This window comes from Dermacentor albipictus, chromosome 9 (assembly GCF_038994185.2).
Source record: "Dermacentor albipictus isolate Rhodes 1998 colony chromosome 9, USDA_Dalb.pri_finalv2, whole genome shotgun sequence".
In the NCBI taxonomy this organism is placed as follows: domain Eukaryota; kingdom Metazoa; phylum Arthropoda; class Arachnida; order Ixodida; family Ixodidae; genus Dermacentor; species Dermacentor albipictus.
Genome location: NC_091829.1, coordinates 21801695 through 21827520, shown reverse-complemented (window position 1 = coordinate 21827520; position 25826 = coordinate 21801695). Strand labels below are relative to the sequence as shown.

At 44.2% G+C, this 25826-nt stretch overlaps 1 protein-coding gene across 2 annotated transcripts in view; it reads left to right on the top strand.

Moving 5' to 3' along the window:
- The window catches only part of LOC135901986 (dynamin-binding protein-like), a 52244-nt gene that overhangs the window by 9215 nt on the left and 17203 nt on the right, over window positions 1-25826 (top strand). The window contains exons 3-18 of one of the 2 annotated variants that reach the window (XM_065431879.2): window positions 3357-3612; window positions 5050-5686; window positions 6990-7351; window positions 9701-9732; window positions 10088-10222; window positions 11661-11781; window positions 12686-12806; window positions 15891-16017; window positions 16659-16750; window positions 16929-17078; window positions 18456-18561; window positions 19696-19713; window positions 21144-21277; window positions 22430-22534; window positions 23384-23515; window positions 25099-25260. In XM_065431879.2, the coding sequence (XP_065287951.1) occupies window positions 3357-3612; window positions 5050-5686; window positions 6990-7351; window positions 9701-9732; window positions 10088-10222; window positions 11661-11781; window positions 12686-12806; window positions 15891-16017; window positions 16659-16750; window positions 16929-17078; window positions 18456-18561; window positions 19696-19713; window positions 21144-21277; window positions 22430-22534; window positions 23384-23515; window positions 25099-25260 (2690 nt within the window). The remainder of the gene's footprint in view (window positions 1-3356; window positions 3613-5049; window positions 5687-6989; window positions 7352-9700; window positions 9733-10087; window positions 10223-11660; window positions 11782-12685; window positions 12807-15890; window positions 16018-16658; window positions 16751-16928; window positions 17079-18455; window positions 18562-19695; window positions 19714-21143; window positions 21278-22429; window positions 22535-23383; window positions 23516-25098; window positions 25261-25826) is intronic. The other variant, XM_065431880.2, reaches the window with a different exon arrangement.

Here is a 25826-nt window from a genome sequence, read left to right as displayed (position 1 = left end):
ACAATACACATTGCATTACACATGTGTGGCATGGGGGCGCTCGTAAAATAAAATAAAGGGAAATGCAAAACAGTACATATTGCATTACACATGTGTGGCATGGGGGCGCTCGTAAAATAAAATAAAGGGAAATGCAAGCACAATGCACATTACATTACACATATCACCAAATTAACCTGATAATGTTCTGGAACCCGCCCAAAATTGCGCAACAAGATTCATACTTTTCGAGTACTCTCGTGGTTCAAGCATCTCCGCCCTGAAAACCCAGCTTAGCCTTTCCACTCTTGTTTCCTGCCGCAGAATCGCACGACTTTGCCTGTATCACAAGTTTTTCCATTCTTTGCCCATTGAAAATAAGTACATCAGAAGAGCCCACCACATTTCTCGCACCACCCATGCCAGTGCAGTGTATCCTGAGCATACCCGCACCACCACTGTCCAGCAATCGTTTTTTCTCCGCACTGCTCAACACTGGAATGACTTGCCAGTTGAAACCGCTATTATCATCGATTCGCAGAGTTTTAAGCGAACCATTGAAGCACGCCCATGATGTTTTGCGATAACCCCATGCGCCGTATGTACGCCCACCTCTCATGTAATGCCCCTTGGGGCCCTTGAGGAACCAGTAAATGGATGAATGAATGAATGAATGAATGAATGAATGAACGAACGAACGAACGAACGAACGAATGAACGAATGAATGAATGTGTAAGTAAATAAATAAGCAAATAAATAAGTAAATAAACAAATAAATAAATAAATATGTAGCGTGGGCACACTTGTAACCAAAAATGAAGCAAAGCAATGAAAGGCAAATGCAAGCACAATACACATCGTTACACATTGTGGCCATAGGTGCATTAATAAAAAAAGAAATAAACAAACAAAGCGGAATGCAAGCACAATACACAGTTCATTACACATAATATGTGGCTGGGGGCATTCGTAAACAAAACAAAAGGAGACAGGCAAATGCAAGCATAATACACATTACACCACACATATGTGGCATGGGGGTGCTTGTGAACAAAAAAAACTAACAAAGGGAGATGCAAGCATAATACACATTACATTATGCATATGTAGCATGGATGCATTTGTGAACATAAAAGAAGCAACACAATCAAGGGCAAATACAAGCACAATAGACTACATTACACATATGTGGCTAGGGGGCCCTTGTAAACAATCAAGCATTTGCAACAAGAAAAAGAGGAAAAGCCACCCTTTGCATTGAATATATTTGTCACAGTGATGTCTAGCTGCACTTGTATCTACATCGTTGTTATGTCGATACTTTTATTGAGAAATTAATTTAGCAAGGTATGAAGCCAATAAGGTAGCATCTGCTTCGCAGCCTGCATGTCTAGGCTGTAAATTAAAAAAAAATATTTTGGAATGCCTGTGGTATTCAAACTTTTGCTCTCAACTATACGTAAAAACATGCTTGAACTGCTTAGAACACAAGGCATGGTGCTACATGTTGTCATGCATGTTTTGCAATGCACAGGCGGTCGACTACCAAAAGAAAAAAGAAAAGCTACAGTTGACAACACATCGCATTGTTGATGGAGCAGTTCACTGACCTCAGTGCCTTGCAAGCATAGTTATTTTTGTAGTACTGACTGAAAGCTATCATGACGTCATTCAGTTGCGGAATTTGTAAGCACTGAACTTTAGCTCTTTTTTAGAAGCACAGGTAACATAATAATGTTTCATATAGCCAGTTAACACCCTAGCCTCGTGACGCTTACCAAGCCAAGCCTGTAAAGAGGTGATGCACCCTTCGTCTCGTATGTACACTGCTTTCATTTTACCTTGCTTAAAAAGACACTAATGAGGCGTTCCAAGTTAAACTGCATTAGTGTCATGCACTTCTGCTGTAACAAAATGGCAGTTTTACAGTAAAAGTAGGCTTTTTAAGTCGGAAAGGACACAGTAATCAAAAGGGGTGTTGACGAAGCCTTGAAGTTCACACTCAAGCTCGCCATGATGTCATGGGCTATGACAGTGTCGACTTTGGACCAATTAATTTTTTCTGAATGAAGAATTGCACTGCTTGCTAAAGGAACCAAAGTGTATAGACAGCAAGTTTCAAGAACTATTGCAATGGCATAATGACCCAGGTATGAGAAGATAAATTGAAATCCGAGATGTCATGGTGATGTACAGGCACTGAGGTTTTGATGCAAAATTCAAAGAAGGAATGCTTAGCCCTTAGTTTTTCAAACGATAAACATTCTTCAACCAGGAGAATTAAAATAATGTTTTGAAACAGTTCTTTACCAGTCAACTTATTGAGATTTGCTTCTGTGTGTCCCTTCTATAAGCCTTGCCTGACAATTGAATTGACTCAGTGTGGTCAGTGGGGTAGTTCTTTGGGCATCTGTTGTCATCTCTTGTGCAAGTAGGTGATGATGCAGCCTGCTTTTTAGCACTGCTTGAAGCCTGGCAGAGTTTCCCCGAGGCTACAAAAATCACTTCCCTCGAGTGATTCCGTCGCATTGTCAAATTCACCATCTTCTTAACTTGGATCAGTTCAAAGAACAGCTAAACCCCCTTTGATTGACTCAAACGCAAATGTGGCTTAGTTTGACAGTGTCCCGAATAGTACGAGGACACACGGACATCGTGTGCGTATTGCAGTTGCTGCGAGACAGTTGAGCACCAGATGTGGGAGTGTCCTGCTTTTATTGCACCATGCATGTCGCTAGTGAGGGACTCTCATTTCCTCGTCCTTCAGTTTACATTCCTTGATGAATATCTGTAACCTAGGTGTTGTGTGTCTCAAGGTGCCCTCCTTACTTTTCAAGTAGAAACTATCTTTGATTCCTGTTTGTAGCTTATTTCTATTTGTTTCTAGTGACAAGACCTTGGAGATTATTTCTTTTATTTCCAACATTCATTTAGTAGTGCGACCTGCAATGATCGACTGTGCTCTGTTCTTTTTTTTTCTCTTTCATTGTCTTGCTTTGTTCCTTGTGATCTATCACGTTGTTCTTTCTTTCCTTTTTCCTTCCTATCTTCCATTCCTCTGTTTTTGTCCGCTCCTTTCTCAAGACTAAGAAAGTGTGGTGCCCTTTCTTGTGGCACTTGCCAGCCTGCTCCTTGCTTTCTCTTTCCTTATATCAAGTGTATATACTGTTACAACGCTGAAAGCAAGCTCGAAGGAGGGGATCACGAGTTTGGGCTGAAGGCGCCGATGTCAGGGACTTGCCTGCTGTGCCTGTCTTTTGTATATACCTTGTAAAGAGATTTCCCTGTTTCTCTAATCCTTGTACCACAATATGTTTTCAAACCAAATATTAGTACGAGTGCTGGTTGTTCTGAAAGTATAATATTTCGGTCACAGGCGACCTTATCATTGGACTGGCCGCGGTAGATGCGAACTGGTGGAGGGGCCAGCTGGACGGACGTGAGGGCATCTTTCCACTCTCACATGTCTGGATGCTGGACAAGGCGAATCTCCGCTGCACTCAGGGGTCACAGAAGGTTGACCTCTGGGCTCGCGTGCTCCAGAACTTAACCGGCCAACTTGACGATGAGATGAGCCTGCGCAGTGGTGACGTCGTACACATCCAGCGCATCATCGACAAGGACTGGTTCTGGTCAGTGCCACTTTGTTAAAGGTCAACGGTAGTGAAATGTCATTTCTTTTTTTAACATTTTCTTTATAAATGAGTGGTATATACCACTAATGCAACCTTGGCAAGCCATAGAGTTGATAATTTTATTGTTTTCTTGTTAGCATCTTTTAAACAGCGCCTAAAGCATGCACACGGTGGTTGTCTCTGTGAAAAATTTCAGCACACCGCCTCTGAAATTTTTCAGCACGCCGCGGGCACCAGTGGGTGCCGTCTCGTTTCAGGAGTCATGCCAAGTAACTGTGCGTCCTAGCTCATGCATCAATTTCAGCACGCAGTAATGATGGCATGTTTTTCAGTATTGGTATCACAAAGAACGATTTTTGCAAGCTTGTCATGATGCTTTCACAGGTATTTCAAAGGCAAAATTTTGCACAGACTCCTCTGTCTTAAACTAGGCTTTTTACACTGTACACGATTTAATCAAAATTGGCCTTTATGCGGGCAACGCATAGTACAGCACGGCGTCCTATGTGAGGCGCAACACGTGTAAAAATGTGACTGTTGTGGTTGTTAAAACCTGGTCAAGCCCATTGGCACCTGTCAGAAGCTAATTTGGTGCAGCATTTGGTGTGACAGGTTGTTTATCGGATTGTATGCCGAATCACGTCATGTGTGTTTTGCTTTACTCAGTGTCAGTTGTGTGTTACCAAGCTGTTGCTCTCTCTTGTGTGCATTCTTCTCAGCCTTTAGTCGCCCTCAAGTTCTTTTGGAAAGAAAAATATGCGGAGTTTGCCTATTGTTTTACTTTTCCAAATGTGTATGCACATTTTTCTTTCAAAAGTACATTGCATGTGTGATAAGCATTTGTTCTGGGATTTTTAACACAACTTTGGGAGGCTTTTCATCAGAATAATCTAGGTGCAAGATACTGACATAGATGGGAAATGCACGAGTCCCCAAATGAGTGTGATTGTAATTGAGCCTAAAACTCATTTACTTGTTTGGACTTCGAACCAGAGTGTCATGCACATCAATGCTTAGAACATGTGGTCCCTGTGGGTTGCTTTTGTTTGAGGTTTCAGTGTATGAAAAAATGTACCCGACGGGCACCGTCATATTGGCTTACATGTGGCGCGAGCTATCTGTATAAATTTTCATTAGGAACATATACTTGAAAGATAGAAAACGGCCGTACTGTAACAGTCAGATGCTGGCATTTTTTTTTGTTAGCCGTAAGCCCCAATTAGCCCCTAAGTTAACCATATGGTTAACTTCGCATCGCACACTCAACAAACAAATAGATGTTTGACTCTTGCCAAGCTGCCGTTTTTCTAGTTATCGTAATCACGACTTTTTTTCTTTCTTTTTATTTTTCTTTCTTTTTTGTATGCTGCTGTCATGGTCATGGCTCTGTTTCTTACTAGTATACGCTTCCTTCATTCTTCCACCTCTAAACAGGGGTGAATGCAACGGCAGGTCTGGCAAGTTTCCCCGAAACTTCGTCACACTCCTCTCCGACGAGGAGGAGACCACCGCACTGGCGAAAGCATCCCAGCTGCCCACGTCGACCGGCCCGAATGGATATTTGCCGCAAAGTACCTCGGGTCCACCAAAGCCACAACGCTCTTTTGACTCTGGTCAAGCCAACATCGTCGGGGACTTAAGCTCGGTAGCCGTGAATGGAGCGCTGGCGTCGTCTGACGTCAGTGGCTACCACAGCCTCAACTCCGGTCTGGCGCCGTATGCACGCTCCAAGTTTTCATTTGAGGCCCAGTACCCCAATGAGCTGTCATTCCAAGAGGGAGAGCTTGTCACGCTCATCCGTCACGTCGATGACGAGTGGACGGAGGGTGAGCTCAACGGCAGGGTTGGGCTTTTTCCAACAGAGTATGTGGACATCATCGTCGACTGTGCCGACCCTGCAGTGAACACAGCAGCAGCCCCGTGCAATTTGGCAGCAAGTGAAGCCAGTACTTCGGGGGCCTGCTTTGGACGAGCCTTGTTTGATTTTCCAGCAACTGTCGAAGGTGACTTAGCACTGACTGCAGGCGAGGTTGTTGTCCTACTTGGCAAGGTCAACAACGACTGGTATCAGGTGAGCAGAATTTGTGTTTGTGTTTCGACTCGTTCTGATGAGTGTGATAGGCTTTGCATAGTTTAGGAATGCCTTTGTGGACACCAGAGGCTTTTGAGATTCCTACATCAGAAAGGCTATTCACTAGAATTTAATTTGTTCTGTCAAACTATGCCTGTGTGGCTGAACTTAATGGTACAGTTGGCTTTCGTGAGATTAGCAGAAAAAAGAAATAAACAAAAAATTTAGCAAATGCAGCAGAGATTGTGCACACTGAATGTTGTGGAATCTTGTGCGTGGTTAGGGACAAAGGGAAGACACTGCACAGCAGTGAAAAAGAAACCAACGGACATTTATTGTGGCTTATTTACATCAGTGCAAGCTAACCGAATGACAATTAATGGAATATGCTGAGTCCTGTTTCATGGAGGGTTTGGGCGGATCAGATATTGTGTTCGTCCTAGGTCACCACTTGTAGGCTTATGCCTCAGGTGCAAAGGAGAAAGACAGCTGACCCGAATCGACGCTGGAAAAGAACCGCGAACCGTGGCTTCGCGTGCTATGACTGGGCGCTGTCTTTATTTTGTTCTCATGGAGGGTGCTACAATGTCATTAAATGTTTGCATGTAGCAGCAATTTGAGGTTTAACGGCACCAAGAAAGTTAAGGCCCTAGAAGATCAATCGTATAACATTGCACTTGTGGCATAGGTATAAAGCGTACTATTGCAGAAGCAGAATTTTATCCTTTTTTCTTTGCCCACAACTGGTGTGACATGACAAACGTCTATGCTTTCAGGCTATAGTCGGAATGCTTCATGTTGAAGCAGGTGTCCTCTGGAAAACTTTGCAGCTGGTGTGATTAATAGGATAAAAAGTATTTCTGCCCCTTCTATGTCAACCATGCAAAGGATTTGATTTACAGCTGTGCCACATTGGCTTCATGTTGCTGCGTCTGCAGATATGTAGCATCTTTAAAAGTGTCGAGGCCGCCACTGTGTGTGACGAGAGCTGAACCAGTGACATGCGTTGTGGCATGTGCTGTACTTAACGAGCCCTGTGGAGTATAAACCACAACATCTGGGCTTCTCCCGGTGGCAGGACTGCTATAGGAGCCCTACCATGTTACCTAGCAGAGACTTGTTCAGCAGTGGCTCAATGACACCTTAAAGGTGGCTCAACACTGGCTTATTAGTGGCTTAGCACTATCACGACAGTAACCTGGGCACATTTTACAGAGAGTGCACTTGGGCAATACGTGGAAATTGAAACAGGCAGAGCTGAAAGGGCAATGCTCACAATCTTGCATCCCCAATCTTTTTACAGGCAAGGTCACGGGACGGACGCTTAGGGATCTGCCCAACATCGTTTGTCGAGGAGATGGTAAGGTCGTCGTCATCTGACGCTGCTGAAGTTGGCCTGCGGAAGATGGGAAGGTTCAACTCCGCACCAATATGTCGTGCTGGGGAGCCGCGGAGAAAGACGCTGCCGCCGTGGAATAGCCTCGCGGAAGAGGCATCACCGCCACCCCAAGCCTCTGAAGGGCACGGACCTCAGAGTCTTCCCGTCTCCACCTCCAGCGAAGGAGACTCGAGTCAGGGAGCGCCTGCCGCTGTCGCTGATCCCGCTGTGCCTCCGTTGAGGCGCGCAAACACCCTCACCAGTTCAGACAGCGCAGCTTTCAAGAGGTGACTCCCGTCTTTCTAAGCCTAATGGCAGACTAAAGATAGATAAGTTCTGTCACATTTCTAGGTTACAGTGTAATTCATTAGCAAAGCCTCATTCTTATAACAAAGTGATGTGAACCCAAGGCGCTTGCTCTCTTGGGTTCGAGACAGGAAGCGTGCCGCACGTGCAGCAACGCTCTTCCCCGGCGACTGTCAATCAATCTACAGAGAGATTGATTGACAGTCGGAGGTGGTAGACCTGTTTCTTGAGTACTGAGTACGTTCATCAAACTCACATTTTAAAAAGCATGCGATGCAAGGCTGAGGCTTCAATTCACAGCCAAAGCATACACACAGCATACACATACACAAAGCATACACATATTCACAGCCAAGCATTCAAATGGAGGTTCAATATGCTCGTGTACTTAGACATCGGTGCACATTAAAGGCCAATCAGTCAGTCCGTCAAGAACTTTATTGAGGTCCTGAGGGGTCTAAGCCGTTGGAGACCGCACGCGGGGAGCTCATTGGGCCGAAACCGTAGGCGACGCCCAAGTCGGGACGGGAATGTGGTGACGCTCCGCCATTTCTTGGGCCCTCTGGACGGCCTTGAGTTGGAGTTTGAGGTCCAGGCTTTTGAGGGCTTCTTCCCATTCGGGCTCACTGCTGCAACAATATGTTGGACTGAATAATAAGTCCAGCTTTAGATGAAAAATTTTGTGTTTGAAGTGCAAGTGGATGTGTCACAAAACGCCAGCAAAAATAGACAGTTTTGATACAGAAACTGAAAGAAACACTGCCATTATATCTCGCCAGAAATGAAGCAGAACCCAGAACAATCAGAACCAGTGCAATTCCTGGCCATGACTCTGGATATCAGCGATGCCTGCAGTGTTTTGAAAATCACTGGGGCTATGGTTTGGGAGATCCGTCACATTCGTTAGCCACCAGGTGCCCAAGTCATCTGCTTTGGTGGTATCAAAGGCTGTTAATAAGAAAATAAGACAACTAGCCGACCTGCAGCTCTGCCTAGATTGTTTTAGTGTATATATACTAATCATTTCTAACCAATTTAGCCAAAGTGAAATTTTGTTGCACTCAGCCTTTAAGGAATCCTAGGTGGTAAAAATTAATCCTGAATCATCAAAAGAAGAGTTTAATTGACTCATTTCCTCGGTAAATTTCAAGTTAAAAGTCGCTGCTTGTGCTGCGTATGCACCTTGGTATTTGTTTTCAGTGCACTGTTATTATTAGCCATGAAGCATGTGGGGTCTGATGCGGGGATATCTCACACCGTACTCTTGGGACAAAGGAACGACAACACAGTAGTGCAAACAATCACAAGGGCATTTATTGCACCTTTCATACATCAATGCCTGGTAGCCGAGTTGCTATCCACAAAACATGCCGATGGGCGCGCGACAAATCTAGAAGTCCGACTCACCGCGTCCTCGCAAGCGAATATGTTCGCTCCATGCTGGATCCCAACGCCTGGTCGTTCGCGTGTATAGTCACGCGAATCGTGGCGCGTTCGAAGGCGGCCACGCGAGGCGGTCTCGCAGATGCATCGGTCGCCGCGCGCGCGCGGAATGTCCGCGCTGTTCGGCGACCCGCCGGGGAAGAGCGTTGCTGCACGTGCGGCACGCTTCCTGTCTCGAACCCAAGAGAGCAAGCGCCTTCCTTTCGGCGCCCAAGTAACCTCGCGGCCGCGCAACACTAGCGCCATCTCTCGCACTGCGCCTGTACCACTCGGACCGCCGCATGTGCGGCGAAGCCGCACTACAGGAGACGCGCTATGCGGGAAAAACATCAGGGGAGGCGCGAGGGTCGCGCATCCCCACAAGCAACATCAATTTGGCTAGTTTTCTATCTCCTTTTTACTGAAGAGGTTGCACGGGCATGACTAGTCAAAGTGTACCAATGTTTGTTATTCGAGCACGTTAACTGGCACTACTTTGAAGTGGTGCCACTGACTCTGCCGCTATGAACAATAATAGGTAGAATGTGTTTTTATTCATTTAATTGTTCTGTTCATGTGTATATTTGAACATGACCAAGTGTATACGCCTGTGTGTACTATCTGATAGGCCGGAACTGATTAATTTTTTTAAACATGTATTACTCAACATGGAATAATATACACACCAACTCGAAGAAAAATCTGCGGTCTGTCACGAGTTTCAGTTATTCTAAGTCCACTGTAGCCTGTTTACGACATAGCAAAGTTTTGTTAAGTGGTCTACGCTGTGGGAAGCAGTTTAACAATTTGCAGTGCTTTCTAAAAGGAGGAAAAAAAAAAAAGTCTGGTGTTAAGTGGGAGAAAAGGGATTGTTCTTAAAGGAAGTTTTCTTGTTTTTGTTTTTGCAGGGAAGTTGCCAGTTTTCATGAAGCCAAACCAGGTGAGCGTATGAACTTCTCAGTATTCTTTTCTCTTGCTAAGAAAGGAATTATTCTTGCGAAGGTCTATGGGGTGAAAATTGTTGCTTGTTTATGTGCACTATGATGCCGAATGGGAGCTACTGCATGCAGGTTTTTTGCCACAGCTCATGCTGAGTGCAGTACTACAGTCTGATATGTGGTCACAACTCTGCATGCATGACTGGCTGCAGTAACCGCTATGAGACAGGAAAAAGTTGCACTAAAAAGTCTGGTACTTTCATAGAATTTTAGCAGCTGCACTAGTATTTTTAAATTTTTTGTGCTCATCTCATCCATCCTTTCTTTCTTTCTGTCTTTCTTTTTCATAACTTGCAGCGACTCGAAAAGCGCCCGTGCCAACGCGGCCGCCACCAGCCGTACCCTCAACATCATCCACTAGCGTGACTTCACTGCCAAACAGGTCGGCACCTCCAATACCACTTGCCTCACCAGACCCATGGGCAGCATCAGGTAAGCTGTGCGCCATAGTTGTGACTGGCTATTCAAAGTCTGATATTAAACCTGTTGTACATAGTTGAGTTGTGTTCCGTAGGAGCATTGGAATGCTAAATGATAGCTCTCTAATTGAAAATGAGAAAGAAATTGAGAAAATTAAAGGCTGTATATTGAATTGTTTGTCTAATCCACTCCACCTTTTCTTCTCTACATGTATTGCAGTTGCCACCATTCTTTTTTCTTTTCATCTGTTTTGCTCGAAAACAAGTTAAGGACTGTGCAAAGAGTGATGGAACAAAGAATGTTAGGCGTAACATTAAAAGACAGGAAGAGAGTGGTGTGGATCAGAGAGCAGATGGGAATAGCCAATATTCTAATTTAGATTAAGAAAAGTGGAGCTTGGCAGGTCATGTAATGTGTAGGTTAGATAACCGGTGGACCATTAGGTTACAGAATGGGTGCCAAGAGAAGGGAAGCGCAGTCGAAGATGGCAGAAGAATAGGTGGGGTGATGAAATCAAGAAATTCGCAGGCACTAGTTGGAATTGGTTGGTGCAAGACAGGGGTAATTTGATATCGCAGGGAGAGGCCTTTGTCCTGCAGTTAACGTAAAATAGGCTGCTGCTGATGCTGATGATGATGCATCAAACAGTTCCATGGAACCAAAGGGAGCTTGTATTTGCAGTGGCCTTTTGCTGCAGGTAGGTTTGCACAGCTTGGCATAGAACATAGGTTCTTGACTGAATTTACCAAATATTTCAGAAATCAATTAGCTGGTAATAAGTTCACTAATTCAATCAGGTTGATTTGTATTTGTGTGCTCGAGTGTTCGTATATCTGCTATGATAAGGTCTGTCACTGGCATATGGCCTTAACAGCCATGTTTTGGTGGGATTGAAGGCTGAAGGCTTGTTTGTACTCTTTAGTTTCAATGCAAATGTCAGTGCAATCATGTAAGGAGAGCTGTTCTTGCAATTAGGTTGAGGGTTTCATTCTTGGCTGCAGTGGCCACATTCCAGTGTGTTGTGGAATGCTAGAATGCTCGTGTACTCAAACTTCACCTTAAATTGCACGCTGGCTTGGGCAATCAGTATTCATTTAAAGTGACACCCCAAATGTGATCAACCAAGAATACCACTCTTGTGTTGCGGGCACACTGTCCTGGGTTCGTAAAAACTATACATTATATAGGTATTATTGCGATAGCAATCATAACTATATAAATAATTCAAATAAACCAATGTCAGTAAAGGTGTCATAAATTTTTGTGCACCCATATATGTTGTGTCTGCATTAGTTGGACCCGCGTACTTTTAGAACACCGTTCGAGAAGTTCAAGCACAACGCTAAACCTTGATATTTCAGGCAGGGCTTCACCCTTCGGTGAAACTGCCAATTTTTTGTTGGTGCACAACAGTTGAGCGTGTGCTTGCTTCTACCTTTGCAACACACAGATACATTGTCTGGGCCGGAAGCTACGACACAGGACCAGGTCAGTGAAGTAACGCCATTGACGGCCTCTACAAGCCAAGGTGGAACAGCAAATGACTCAGCAGCCAAGGATGAGGAAAAGCGGTGAGTGCCCTGATTTTGTTTAATTCTCTGCTCACTGGCCATATGATAGCAGGTTCCACTTGACCTGGTCAGGAAAAGCACACCCTACGCTGAGAAGCTGTACTCCATTTTTTTTTTGTGTTTTTGAATTTTCGCATGAAAACATGGTATACTTCACGATTTCTCGCAAATTTGAGAAATTCAGGCCCTATGCCGTGATTATGCCACAGTGTGAGGCCTGAATTCAACGCACTTTAGTGACAGGAAAAAACTCTCCGAATGAACTGAATGTCTAATTATTGAGGGTATCGAGAAAACAGTAAATAAGTTATTACCACACCAATCTGCTCTTAGTTACAAAATAAATCTGTAACTCTTACTTTGATTTCACACAAAATCTGTGCAGAAGCGCTGGTTACGGTGTAATGTGCGACGATAAGCACTAGAATAAAGAGTAATAGGCACAAATGGCCATGAAGCGTTTATTCCTGTCGCTCCTGTATCTTTTGCTGATGAATATGGTGATATGGACTCCACCGCTTCGTTTCAGTTGGACTAGCGCTGCTTTTTCTCTTTTGCATTGACATCTGCAGCACTCTGCACTCTGGGGGTTGTCTGAATTAACTGGTATGCAACCAAATACATTTGAATTAACAAGAGTTTGATGCCATTAAATAATGCATATGCCTGCCTGGACCAGAGGACGAGCCCAAATTATTTGATTTTCGAAAATAATGAGGGTTGACGTTTACTGACGTTAATGAAGTTTTTACTGTACTTTGAACCCCTAAAGTCTGTAATGATCTCCTTAGAACTTGGGCTCACCCGAGTTTTCTTGCTTAAGCGAGAGGCAGGTGCAAGAGTCCTGTGTTGTCACAAAGCTCGCAAAACATGTCACGCTCTTCACTTCTCAACCTCGGTGCAGGCGCAAGCTGAGGGACCACCGGCAGTGCGTGTTGACGGAGCTGCTCCAGACAGAGCGTGATTACATCAAGGCGTTGCAAGTGTGCTGCGATGTCTACCTCAACGACGTCTCTCGGAGCAGGGTGCGTACTTTGCGCTTCCATCTTTGTGGTCCTAAGCTTTTGCCTCAATGAGGTAAAGGTCTGGTACAAGGTAAACTAGGGTAATTGGAGATCGCTGGGAGAGGTCTTCGTCCTGTAGTGGACATAAATATAGGCTGCTGCTGCTGATGATGATGACAAGCTGCACTAGAGCAACAGAATGGACTCCATGGCAAGGGAATTGCAGTCCAGGACGGAAGAGGGGGAAAGAGGGAGAGAGAGTGATGCACATTCTTCAGAGGAGTGCTGGAGAGCTTTGCCTGGATTGCGTAGAGGATGGAATAGGATGTGCGATGATATCAGGAAATTTGCAAGCGTTGGATTGAGTTGGATGGGTCAAGACGCGAGAAATTGTAGATCATCGTGAGAAGCCGTCATCCTGCACTGTGCATAAAATAGGCTTATGATCACGATGGTCATGACTTGATGTCTGTGAGGATAAAAATAGGCTGCAGAAAACCGCGCATTCTATATTTCATGAGCCTTTCGTCAGGTTCTTATCGAACCAGTGCATTTCTCATAAGACAAGCTTCTGAGGTCTGCTTTCACTCATCTCCAAGAGTGTTTACTGTGCTTCTTGAGACCTTGCTCTCCTGTCAGTGAGGAGTATGAACCTCACTATATATTTTCTGTTATGAATATTAGAGCCATGCGACTTTCTCAGAGCATGAAGGAGCATATACATCTTTGACATGCACCAAGTCTGTTAAAAACCCGCCGTGGTTGCTTAGTGGCTATGGTGTTGGACTGCTGAGCACGAGGTCACGGGATTGAATCCTGGCCGCGGCAGCTGCATTTCGAGGGGGAAAAATGCGAGAACACCCGTGTACTTAGATTTAGGTGCATGCTAAAGAACCCCAGGTGGTCTAAATTTCCGGAGTCCTCCACTACGGCATGCCTCATAATGGGAAAGTGGTTTTGGCATGTAAAAATCCCCTAATTTCATTTTATTTAAGTCTGTTAAAAACTATGCAAGGCCCCATACTGTTTGCCTTCAGACCCTGCCACAATCCTTTGTGTGACTTGATCTGCAAGTTTTTTTATAGGCTTGGATACTCACAGGTAGTTTAAACGTTTCTCTACTCTGCAGACCACTGTTAAAGGGCCCCTAAACTAGGGACCTCCGATATTTTTTAAACATATCAAGTCAGGAGATGAATAGAGTTCAAAATGCCGTCATGATCAACGATGCCAAATGCGGCAGCGCTATGCACTCCAGGCGCGCCCCGAAATGAAAAGCAATCCCATGCTCCTCTCTGGGCCTTTCGGTATCCCCAGTGCTCATTGTGACGTCACCAGTGTGCATCTGGTGATGTCAGCAGCAGCAGACACTTGATTGGTTGAACAAGAAGCTACGATTTCTGGTTAGTCTGCTAGCAGGTACGTGCGCTCCCAGCTCTTCCTCGTCATGTTGCTTGCTTGTGTGCACTTGTGAATCGCTAACTATGGCCCCTAACGCAAGTGCCAAATCGCTCGGGTTCCAACACAGTCGTGCTTAGCGGTCTGATTAGCTGCGCGAACAGTCTAAAAGTGTTTTGCGATGGCCAGAAGGCGTCCATGTGCAGTGCTTGGCTGCAAGAGTGCCGACTGGAAAAATGAAATGACGGGACACTAGCTGCCTCATGATGTCACCCTGCGTAATGCCTGGCTTGAGCGCATTGGAGTTGTTTCAATGAGTTAACCTAGCAACGTTGTAATGAACCAATACTTTGCTCACTTGCGTAGCTATCCTTCTATTTGCATGTCGAGCTCCCAGAAAGCGTAGTACGCCACTGTAAGGACACTAGGATTCAGACATATGCTGGGGAAATATGAATGCCCTAGTGCAGTCATTGTTTCCTTTGGCAACGACTTGTGTCAGCTTCCTGCAGCAAACGTCCTTCTCGGCATTTGTACACACTACGTATAGACAGCACACGCACCTTCATTGATGATGTCATTAGTGCAGAACAGGCTAACAGCCAGTGGGCGGAAACAGCAGAATGTACAGACCCATATTGTCGCCATGATCTGGGGAAGGCGGCGATGGTGGCTGTTCATCTCTAGTGAACGTGCTTCGGCATGGCACGTCACTGTACGGATCCATTATGTTGGCGAGCCTTTCTAGATGTGCACACATCACAGGGTCCATAGCGGCACACTTTGCAGGAGCACGGGCCGACACGGCAGCAACAGCAGGTAGCCAAGAAGCGCAGAATCACGGTAACTGGAAGTTGACAGTGTATTGAAAAGCGCGTTGGCAATAATGTATGTCACGTGACATTCGGAGGAACACTCGGCGAGGAGGAGACCAGTCGAGGAACAAACAGTAGCGAAGGAAAGAGCGAAACAAGCGAGAGCCGTGTTTCTATCATCAAATGCGTTTAACTTTGCTATTACGGCACATTTCAAGAAATTCTCGTGGCTGCATGTTCGTTGCAGACTTGTGCATAACTGCAACACCACAACTAAATTTTGGCCTCAGGGTTGTTTAGGGACCCTATAAAGAGGACACCTTAACGTGGGGCTGTCTTCTGCTGGTGCTCTAGCTGCATGCACTGGCTGAAACTATGTTGATGCACTGCACAGATTTGTATACTCCTTTTCATACTTGGCAGGCATCATTGTGGAAGCTGTGTTAGTGTGGTCAAGAAGGCTAACTCTAGTACTGTAGTAATTTCGTAGTACTGTTGTTTTGATCTGCTACATTACCACTGCAGCTTGTGGAAACGAGGTTACATTGGTTCATGTATTATTTGTGCACTTTGTGCTCCCAGTGAACAACACACCTCGTTTTGGTCGGAAACACAAGTGGTATGCTATGGCCGCTGGTCGCAGAAGCATGTCACTCCTCTTGTTATGTGGTAAATAGGTTCAGATTTGTGATGCTTTCTGTGTAATAAGTGCACCATGTTTGGCAACATGAAAGTATGACAGTTTACTGGTTACATTGAATCACATGAGGCACACTATTCTTTGGTCACAAATCTTATGCAGTGGAAGAAGTGTGGCTGCATGCATTTATTGGCTGGATTACGCCAAGTTGACCTGGTGCTGTTTCTTTTCTGCTGCTGCTGCCTTTCTCAGATGCAAAGCTTGGACATCGATGCTGTGACACTGTTTGGAAACATCGACGAGGTGATTTCTGTCTCATCACAGCTGCTCAGCGCCCTGGAGAAGGAACTGGTGAAACCGGAATGCTCGCAGCTCATTGGTGAGCAACACTTTGGAAAAGGCTTAGACAGATCATTCGCCTGCCACATCCATGGACAAATACAGACAAAAGGTGCTAAATAGACAAGCATAGGAGGAAGTGGACACTGGCAAGCACTTGTCTTTGTCCGCTTCCTCATGTACTTGTTTGCTAGGTACAGTATTTTTTTCCAGTTAGATTGTACTGCATTCCCTTGTAAGCTTCTGCAAGTCGCATAACCGTCATTACTCTGTTCGATTCATCAGGAAGTGTCAAAATGTCAGTATGATTGTATGATGTCACTTGGCACAGAAAACCACTGGACGAAAGATGACACATTCATTTTTCACCCATGTTGTTCGTCCTGTATTTTCTGTGCCAAGTCACTTTGTGCAGCCAGGCAGTTGTGACTTGACTGCTTCGATTGTGAATGTGCTAATGCCTTTCAACAAAGCACTGCTTATATAACTGCAGGAATGCAGGCAGAGTAGGGATTTGGCTGGTGCGAAAAATGAATTTCGACAAGACAAGTGACCTGAAATGAAAGTTGGTGCCTGGACTTGTTTATTGCACTTTTCTGAATTCATGTTTGATTCACATTTCTGTTAGTTGGGAAGTGAGTGTTGTTCAGACAGCTTGTTCATAACAGCTTGTCTATGCAGGCACTTGTTTCGTGAACGTTGCCGACGAGCTGAAAGAGGTCTACGGCCACTACTGCCGCAACCACGATGACGTCAGTGGCCTTTGGACGAAGGTATGATAGCAGTTGTCGGCTCAAAGGCTCCTTTGCTTACGTTCTTGGTGCAATAGAGATCTTGATAAAAGAATATGGTAGTATGCGTGAATAAAACAAGAAACACTGTGTGGAAGTTTCTGTTGGTATGCTTTATTTACGTTTTTGCTTTCTCTTTTTGCTTGCTGGTTTTTCGCAGTATATGGATAATGCACGAGCCGCGCAGTTCCTCCAGGCAGGTGTGGAGCGCATGCAGCACGAGACCAACTGCTTCGACCTGCCATCCGTACTCATCCGTCCTGTGCAGCGCATACTCAAGTACCCGCTCCTCATCAATGAGCTGGACAAGGCATGTCACCTTTAGCCTGCCTACAGGAGCTGACATTTCATTATCATTCATTTGCACACTTGATCACTCTTTCAACTGCCTAACTAGCCACTTGCTTGCTTGCTCAGTCAGTCAATCAGTTGCAAGACAAGCAGCTGTTGCAGGTCTCTGAGATGTTAATAGAAACAAGTATGAGTGCAGGGCCAGGGCTACTTGCATAATGTTCACATGATATTTAGCTGCATTGGTAAGAGGTTGCGCTCTTGGCAGCTGTGGTGGCCAGTAGTGTCCATGTTATCTTCTTCTCGTCAAAGACAAACTGCACTACTGCTTCTCTTTGGTTTTTTACTTCTTTGCAGTAGCAGCTCGTGCTTTTGGTGAAAAAGAACTAGTGGTACACCAATATCACCTTGAAACTGATTATTCAGCAAAAGTAGTCATCTACGAGTTCTCATGTGTCTAAGCATGTTGACCCAGTCGTGTAGTGCAACTGCGAGCGACTTTACTGATAATGTGGGTGATCATCACAGGACAATGTGTCAGGCATTGCTGGCCTCTAACTTGCTTGTTTCATAGTGATTGATTGATTCATGTGGTTTAACATCCCTAAGCAACAGTGGGGCTATGAGAAACGTTGTAGTAGATGTCTCTGGATTAATTTTGACCACTTGGGTTTCTCATGCACCTAATCTAAGTACATGAGTGTTTTTTCATTTCGCTCACATCGAAATGCAGCTGCAGCTGTTGGGAACCGAACCCGCTACCTCAAGCTCACCAGCGAAGCGTCATAGCCACTGAGCTACTGCGGTGGTTTAACCTTTTAACCCCCAATCCCGAGCTGTATTCGTCATGGGAAGTTGCGCCAATATTGCCAATGACAAGTCACGCTCGTTAAGCTCGGTGTTGTGCCGCTCCCACTGTCAAAGATGAGTTACGGTCGTCATATTTTTTTCTTTCATATTGTGTTGTTTATAACCATAAACCAAAACGTAACATATGTTCAGCAAGAAAATAACCTAAAAAAATATGACTAGATAAGAATTTTGAGAATTTGGTATGTTTTTCTTGGATGTAATTTGGGGGTTGTAGTACTCTTTACTTTCTTTTTACGAGATACTTCCTAGTAGTGGAGCAGAAGATTAGACACAGTTGTAGCTTACAAGACCGCTCTCTTCTAGTGGCAGTTGATATACCACCTTGTGGTTTCTTTGTTTGAAAACGGCAGTTTTCAGTTCGCCCGAGTCCAAGGACTTCGAGCCGCCACCTGAGGCCACCACAACCAACACTGCTGGACCATTCTTTTCAATAGAGACTATTTTCTTCTTTCTTTCAGTGATCAGCTTTACTTAGTTTTCTTCCTGGTGCTTTTGTTTCTTTTTTTCTTTGCAATGGAAACAGTCAACAGAGGCTGGCCACCCTGACAAGCCAATGCTGGCACAGGCCATGGCAAAGATGTCCGAAGTTGCAACCTCCATCAACGAGTTCAAACGGAGGAAGGATCTCGGTAGGCCAACTTCCCACACCTCATTTGTGCGCTTTCAAACTTGTTGATAACACTACAGACATGCAAGAAAAAAAAAGTCAGTCAGGAGGCGTGGAGGAGGAAACGCCGTAGAGAGCAGGGTGGCAGAAAGATCTAAAAATGGCGCTACTTTTGGAAAAATTGAGGGGCTTTAGGTTTATCTGGTCACAGTACTAAGATTCTTTAAGTAAGCAAATTTATCACCTGTCAAGATTCCTTGCCTCCAAAAGGCAAGCTGCAAGGTAGTGCCTTTTACAGAGACACAAAAGCAGAAAGGCACTGTCGGCCATGGAACCAAGCAGAGACCAAGCAGCTAAGTTGATTGAGGAGGCGGCATAGAAACTTGGATTCTTTCTCCTATTTCTCCTGTTACGCTATAAAGCAGTTGATTGCTGCTTTTTAAGACTGCAACATGTGTCTGGTCAGTCATAACTTATGCTTTAAAATTGGATGTTTGGCCATAGTTTTGATTGAATGCATGGAAAACAATCTTCTTCCAGCAAACAAACAGTGACAGATTTCAAAGAGAGTAATATACCTATGTAGTGGGATTTAACCTTCCCATCATCATCATCATCATCAGCCTATGGAGGACAAAAGCCCCTTCAAGCGATCTCTGATTACCCCTGCCTTTCACAAGCTGGTTCCAAGTTGTACCTTTAAATTTCCTAATATCATCACCCCACCGAACTTGCTGCCATCCTTGACTGCACTTGCCTTTTCTAGGCATGCATTCTGTAACTCTTAACAGCACACCGGTTATTTGCACTACACATTACATGGCCTGCCCAGCTCCATTATTTCCTCTTGATGTTAATTATAATGTCGGCTATCCCTGTTTGACACCGCTGCCTTCTCGATAGTCTCCCTTCAAGCCAGCCTGTACTTGCCAGGTTACGCCAGCACTGCAGAAGCTGTTCATTTTGCCAGTGTGACAGTAGTGTGGTTGCACATTGTTAAATTATGTTATATCGCTTTAAATATGTATGCCATGTATTCTTTCTTCTGCTGCCTATTTTTGCTGGAAGAGTCACTTTTGGTTAACTGATATGTCTAAAAGTGAGTTACTGTACTGTATCTACTTCCTGCTGAACTTTTCTTACCAATCTTTTACAGCCCTCTTACGTCTTATATGTAAGTCAACCATGCTGCATTTAGTTCATTGACACCTGCCTACTTTAACGACGTTTGATAATGGAGATTGCCGTAGGGATTCGCATTCATATTACACATGTTTCATGATGCACAGTTTTAGCAAAATGTCACTGGCAGCGTTTCAGAAAGATGCAAGGGTATGTCAGTGGCACATGTCTGTATCATGTCTGTATCAAGATGTCTATGTCATATAAAATGCATTGTAAAATAAAAAGTGGAATAGGCTTTGTACCTACCAGAATGAAGACATGCTTTTTGTTTTGCTTAACTCTTTTGATAACTATTCGAGACCGGCAGTTAAGACCCTGAAATCGCATCACAAAGAAACACTTTTGCTGAATCAATTAATATGAAGTGGCATATTTATTGTTGTTGTTTACGCAGTTTCAAGTGTTCAGAGGAATCAAACTAGAAGCTCTTTGCATGAAACAGCGACTGCGATTTATGATAGCAATTCTAGGTCTCTTGCACATGCTGCTGCTCATATACACGCTATCAGTCATCAATTGCCACTTCAGGGGCATGTTGATGTACATGTGCAGGCAGGGTGCAGATATTACTTGTCTTGGCGAAGCCTCCAGAGTTTGCTGCAGTGTGGTATTGTGGTGCCATCTGGCATGCACTTTGCTAATGACAGCTGTTACCTCTGAAATTTTATTAAACAGCTTTGTTTCTTTGTCCATCTTTTTCTTGTTTTTTTTATCGATTAGGCTTATGACACACATCGGGCTTCATACAATGAAACACAAACCAGTGCAAATACATGACACACATCAGGCTTCAGACAAGAAGGCATGTACCTGTGCAGACACCAAATATAACATCATAATAAAAAAAATTGTTATTAAAAATTTGTTGTAAGCACATTAGAGTTATGCCTTCATTGCCTGTTTTGTTTCTGGTGGGCCTCTAGATCTTATAATTATTGTTTTTTTGAGTATTGGCAACCAACAAGTACAAGACAAGAATAAAGCCAGATTCAAATGGCAGTGAGGTGAAACAATGTCATGCTATGAAGGCATACATTAAATGAATTCCTGAAGTAATCTAGTAGATTTGTAGCTCCTATCAAGAAAAATCCTTCCATGTAAATATACAACTCATTGGTGCAAGTAGATCTCCATGAACTTGCCTGGATATGCTGGTCATGGTGTTGGAAAAGCACTGAAATATCACTGAAAACATTCATGAGCACTTTTTCTGTTTTGATGTCTCAACTATTGCTTAATATGAATGACTAAGTATTGTGTCTCTCTTCACTGTATGCCATTCCAGAAGATGTAAATCTAGTGGTGTTGTATATTTGACTAGTCAAATAGTACATTTGTGCCTCCTTGTACGCTAACAATTTTTAAAACTTAGCTATTTCTATTGTCATCTTTTTCATCCCCCTTCTCACCTGCGTTCAGTTTCCAAGTACAAGAAAGACCCATCAGAGTCCACCTTGTCCCGGAAGCTGGCCAAGCTGAACCTGCACTCGGTCCTCAAGAAATCGTCCAGATTTGGTGTCCTCCTGTCATCCACCTTTGGCCTCACGTCCGTGGTAAGCAGAGGATGTGTCGAGCTGTCATAGTTTGCCTTTATATTGCAGGCTGGGTCAATTTCTTGTCCCCTGTGAAATGCAGTCCTGCAGGTTTAAGAGAATCGTAGGATGAGAAATTGCGCATTTAATGTGCTGGTTGTTGCAGATACAATCTAACGTCACTTTAACAAAATGGTATATAACAACATAAGGGGTATAATGAAGTTCACGAAATTTCCCTTGAAATCACCATAGAGATATGTTAAAATTGTCCTGCCGATGGATATAACAAACTAGATTTGTCTCCAAAACCAAAAAATCCACCTGCAGCACCACGCAGACAGGCGCAGCTTAAGTGTGGCCTCCACGATTGCATCGGTGCAATCTCAGAGGCCATGCCTAGCTGTACCAAACCTGCACCAGACTGTACAACCTTCCACAGTTGAGAAAGAGAAGTGTGATGGCGATGGTGAGCTGCTGCTTGCGTGAGATAGCATTGTTACGCAAGGCGGTGTGAAAGACCAGTGCACGCACTTGTCTCCCTCATTGTGGCGTGCCGCGCAAGCTGGTGCAACTAGGCATGGCCTCCGAGATTGCATCGGTGCCAGTGATATCTCGGAGGCAAGCCAGTGCGGTAAGGTTCACTGGGCTTGGTCACTCAGCGAAGCCATGTGAGAACAGCAGATCAGCTGCATAGTCTGCAAGCCGTGTTGTGTGCCATGTGCTGTTCTGCCACAATAGACTACAAGCTGTTCCTTCAATGATGTTGCCGTTTTGCTGGTTTCATGACAACATGATCTAGCCAAGGCGAAATTGGAAGAGGAAGACAGTACCATTAGAACAAAAGGCAGCTATTGTAAAGGCAGTCGTACCGGTTTCTAGGAGCTTGCATATTGTACGCGCCGAAGGTTATTTTGCTGTTTTATTAACTTTTCATTGCACGCAGGGCTGCCTAGCAGTTTCATTTGCTGCAAATTCATCTTCTTGTGTGCATGTTTAAAGTTCTGCACCCCATTGGGCATATATCGTAATAAAGGACAATAATGGATATAATGGAGTAATTTCAGCTCATCCTTCAGCTTAGTTATAACAAGGTTTTACTGTAGTTCATATAGAGTGATGCACATATTTATCTCCCCTACTTAATATCTCTCTCTTTACAACTTGTCACAGGAAAAAGATGAAGCCTTTGAGCGTGCTGAGCGAGAGTTTCGTGTCCTGGAGAAGGCGCTGAAGATCTTTCTCAAGAACCTCGCTGTGTTCTGCGACCAGATGAAGGTGGGTCAACGGCTCTGGCAGTCTGCTATATTGTTTGTGCCTTCAGCAACGGCCCTAGCCAACACTGTCAAGGCATGCTCGCTGTTTAAAAGTCCTCTGTGCTGTGTTGCATGTCACACAGTGTCCACCGCATTGTTCAGTGTCCCTATTGTACTTTAATTTATCGGGCTCTGTTGGCAAATGCAAGCCCTGTCATACTTGATAAGCACATTTGCAATTGTAAGCATGTGCCATCTTGCATGTCTGTGTTTTCTACTGCAGCATTCCTTTTCTATCTGAGCTTGCATTTTGAGGCAGCACGATCATGTGCTTGTCAACAGCTCTAAAATATCAACTGTGGTGGCTGTGGTTGCACAACAGCTGTTGTATTCTGATGGCGACCACAAAGTCATGGGTCCGATTCCTGGTCACCGCTACTGTATTTCAAATGGAGGCAGAACTCCATACTACCCTCCCCCCAGAAAAGTATAAGCATTGTGCACTTCCATTTAGATACACTCAAAACATTTATACAACTTGGATACATACGCTAACATGTGGTTGTGCGAACATTAGATGCAATAACATCCCTGTGACCAATGCACACAAGTGTCCGAATGCATAGAACAGCAATGATGTTGATTTAGAAGGAATGAGGAGAGTCAGAAAGGGAAGAACAGAGGATGATCCCCAAGACAGGACTGTTAGATCACGATCATAAATCACTAGTTCAGTGGCTGGTTATAAATGGCGTTGCATTCTGTCAACCTCTCTGCTTTTGTGCAGAATAGCCTGAACTTCCTTCTCCTCTTTTGTTTAGCAGTTGTCACTGTAGCCTAATGTTTTTACTTTGGTTTTGTTCGGGTGCAGCAAACGGTGCATGTGTCACTGCAACTGTCTGAGGACCTGGTCCAGTACTACCACGACCGCAAGTCACTGCCCGAGGTGGAGCGTTACCGAGCAGTCCAGCACACCATCTGTTCCCAGCACTGGCACGAGTTTGTGAGTCCCTTTCAGTTATTTCACATTCATTCATAAGCGCCATAAATGGCCAAGTTAAAGGAGTGCAGATATTAATATCTACTGAACTGAGTTTGCGGCTACGGTGTCTAGCTGCCAAGCATGCTGTCATTCAAACTCGTGGTGGCCACATTCTAATAGGTAGTGAAAAGCAGCAATAAAAGCACTTGTGTCATCTTGGATTGTCAGTTAATGAACCACAGATGGCCTCTCAACCACAGTTTCTCTCAACCCTACCCCACCCACCGACATATTGTCTCCTCTAACTGGTTCAGTAGACTTCAGTTGATTTGACTTCGGGTAATTAAATTTTTCAGTTAATTCGATCCCGGCCGAAGGTTCTGGCCCACTCTATTGCATATCTATGGGCCCAAACTTTACTTGTTTCGATCCTAGAATTGGCCTTCACCGAATAATTCGAACTTGACCTCTATAGTAGCCCCCATATCAACCCCCTTAGAGACAGTGTATGTCTCGGAGCTTAGGAGACAATGAATGTGTTGAACACTCATCTCTCAATGAAAACACCTATTTTCAGCCCGCCCTAGGAAGCTTTTCAAGCAATAACCATAGCTAGCAGCATTTGATTATGGTATTCACCAGATTATAAAATGCGCCTTTCTTTTATAAAGAAAATTGGGCCGAAAATTGCCTGTGCAGTGCAATCAGACACGAAATAAAAATCGCCTTAGCAATGTTTGTATGCTTTGCCGCATAACACAGATGTGTCGCGGCGAAGCGAACATAAAAAATAGTGTGGCGAAGCTGACTTAACAAAATCGGCTGCCATTAGGCAATAATTTTTCTTGCTAGAAAACCAGACATGCATTAGATTTCTACTTTCTTTAGAAGCTTTAATATTATTTTTGCATTATTTTAGTACTTTGAACAGATGGAGAGTGGATGTGTGTTTGATTTGGGCTAGAGTTTGCTCTGCTGCTTTTTGCTTATTGTTGTTTTAGTTTTAGATGTTCAAATTACTCTGCTTTATTATGGTTGCGGCTGTTTCAGTTCATTTTTGTATTAAGCTGGTGATTGTTCATGCTTCTTATAGTGATTGTATCAACTGTTTTCCCAATTTTCGTCTGTAATATGCCCCTCCCCTCTGTAATGTGCAAACCCTGATGGTAAAATAAATAAATAAATAAATAAATACTGCCAAATAAATCAGTGGTGTGTTTCGGTGTTTTTCTGCATCTTGATTAATTCAACCCGCCGGATAATTCGATAAATCTTGTCAGTCCCATCAGGGTCGAATTAACAAAAGTTGACTGTATTTTTTCTTTGCAACACAAAACCAGAGCAGTAATTCGATCTGCAGCAACCAGAAGAATGCCAATGACCGTCCGTTGCCACCTTGGCGAGAGAAACATCCTGTACCTCAATGCTGTGGAGATTGGTCACAATAACATGTGGTCATTACAGAGCAATCAGTCAGTCAGTAAGCCCAGTGTTGGTCAACTTAGGTTCAAATAAGAGATTTCCAAATTTTTGCTAGCAAAATTTCGGGTACTTCGAGGAGCACTGACATGCGCTGCTTTGCCCTGCTCCTTGTGATGGAACAGGCGATGGCGGTGGATCGTGATGTGGAGAGCGTGCTCAAGCAGCTGCTGCAGATGTTTGTGGGTCCCAACAAGCTGATCACCAAGCGGCAGCACAAGCTGCTCGACTATGTGGCCAGCAAGAGCCGCCTAGAGAAGAACAGAGACTTCACCAAGCAGAAGGCGGTAAGCCATTTTGCCTTCTTCCGGTCTCTTTCTTTGTTTCTACAGAAAATAGTCACTTTAATGCAAATGTGAAGGAACCAAAACACTGTTTATTATGCACAAATGAGAGAGAGAGAACAGAAAATAGAAAGAGCTAGAAAAGGAATCTTCATTTGCACAGATGTTTAGAAAACCACACCTCTTGAAAAGGATGGTAGAGAGCCATCTCTTAATTTTATAGGAAAAATCTACTTAAACACAAGCACAAAAGAACAACTAATGCACTGTTTGTTGATTTAAGATTGACACAAAAAGACCATAAATTGACTTGCACAAACATTGCAGACTGCACTTAGTAGACAGGAAATGATGGCAGCGAATGAAAATAAATAATTAATGAAGGGAAAATGAGACATCCACCCGTTCATAGCAGTTGCTACAAAGGAAACCCGTACGGGTTCCTTGAAAGAAAAGCTTAGCAGTCGAAGAAAAATTCGTCCTGGTCCGGTGCTCGAACCCGGGACCACCGCCTTTCCGGGGCAGCCGCTCTACTATCTGAGCTAACCAGGTGGCTAGCAGATGGCAGG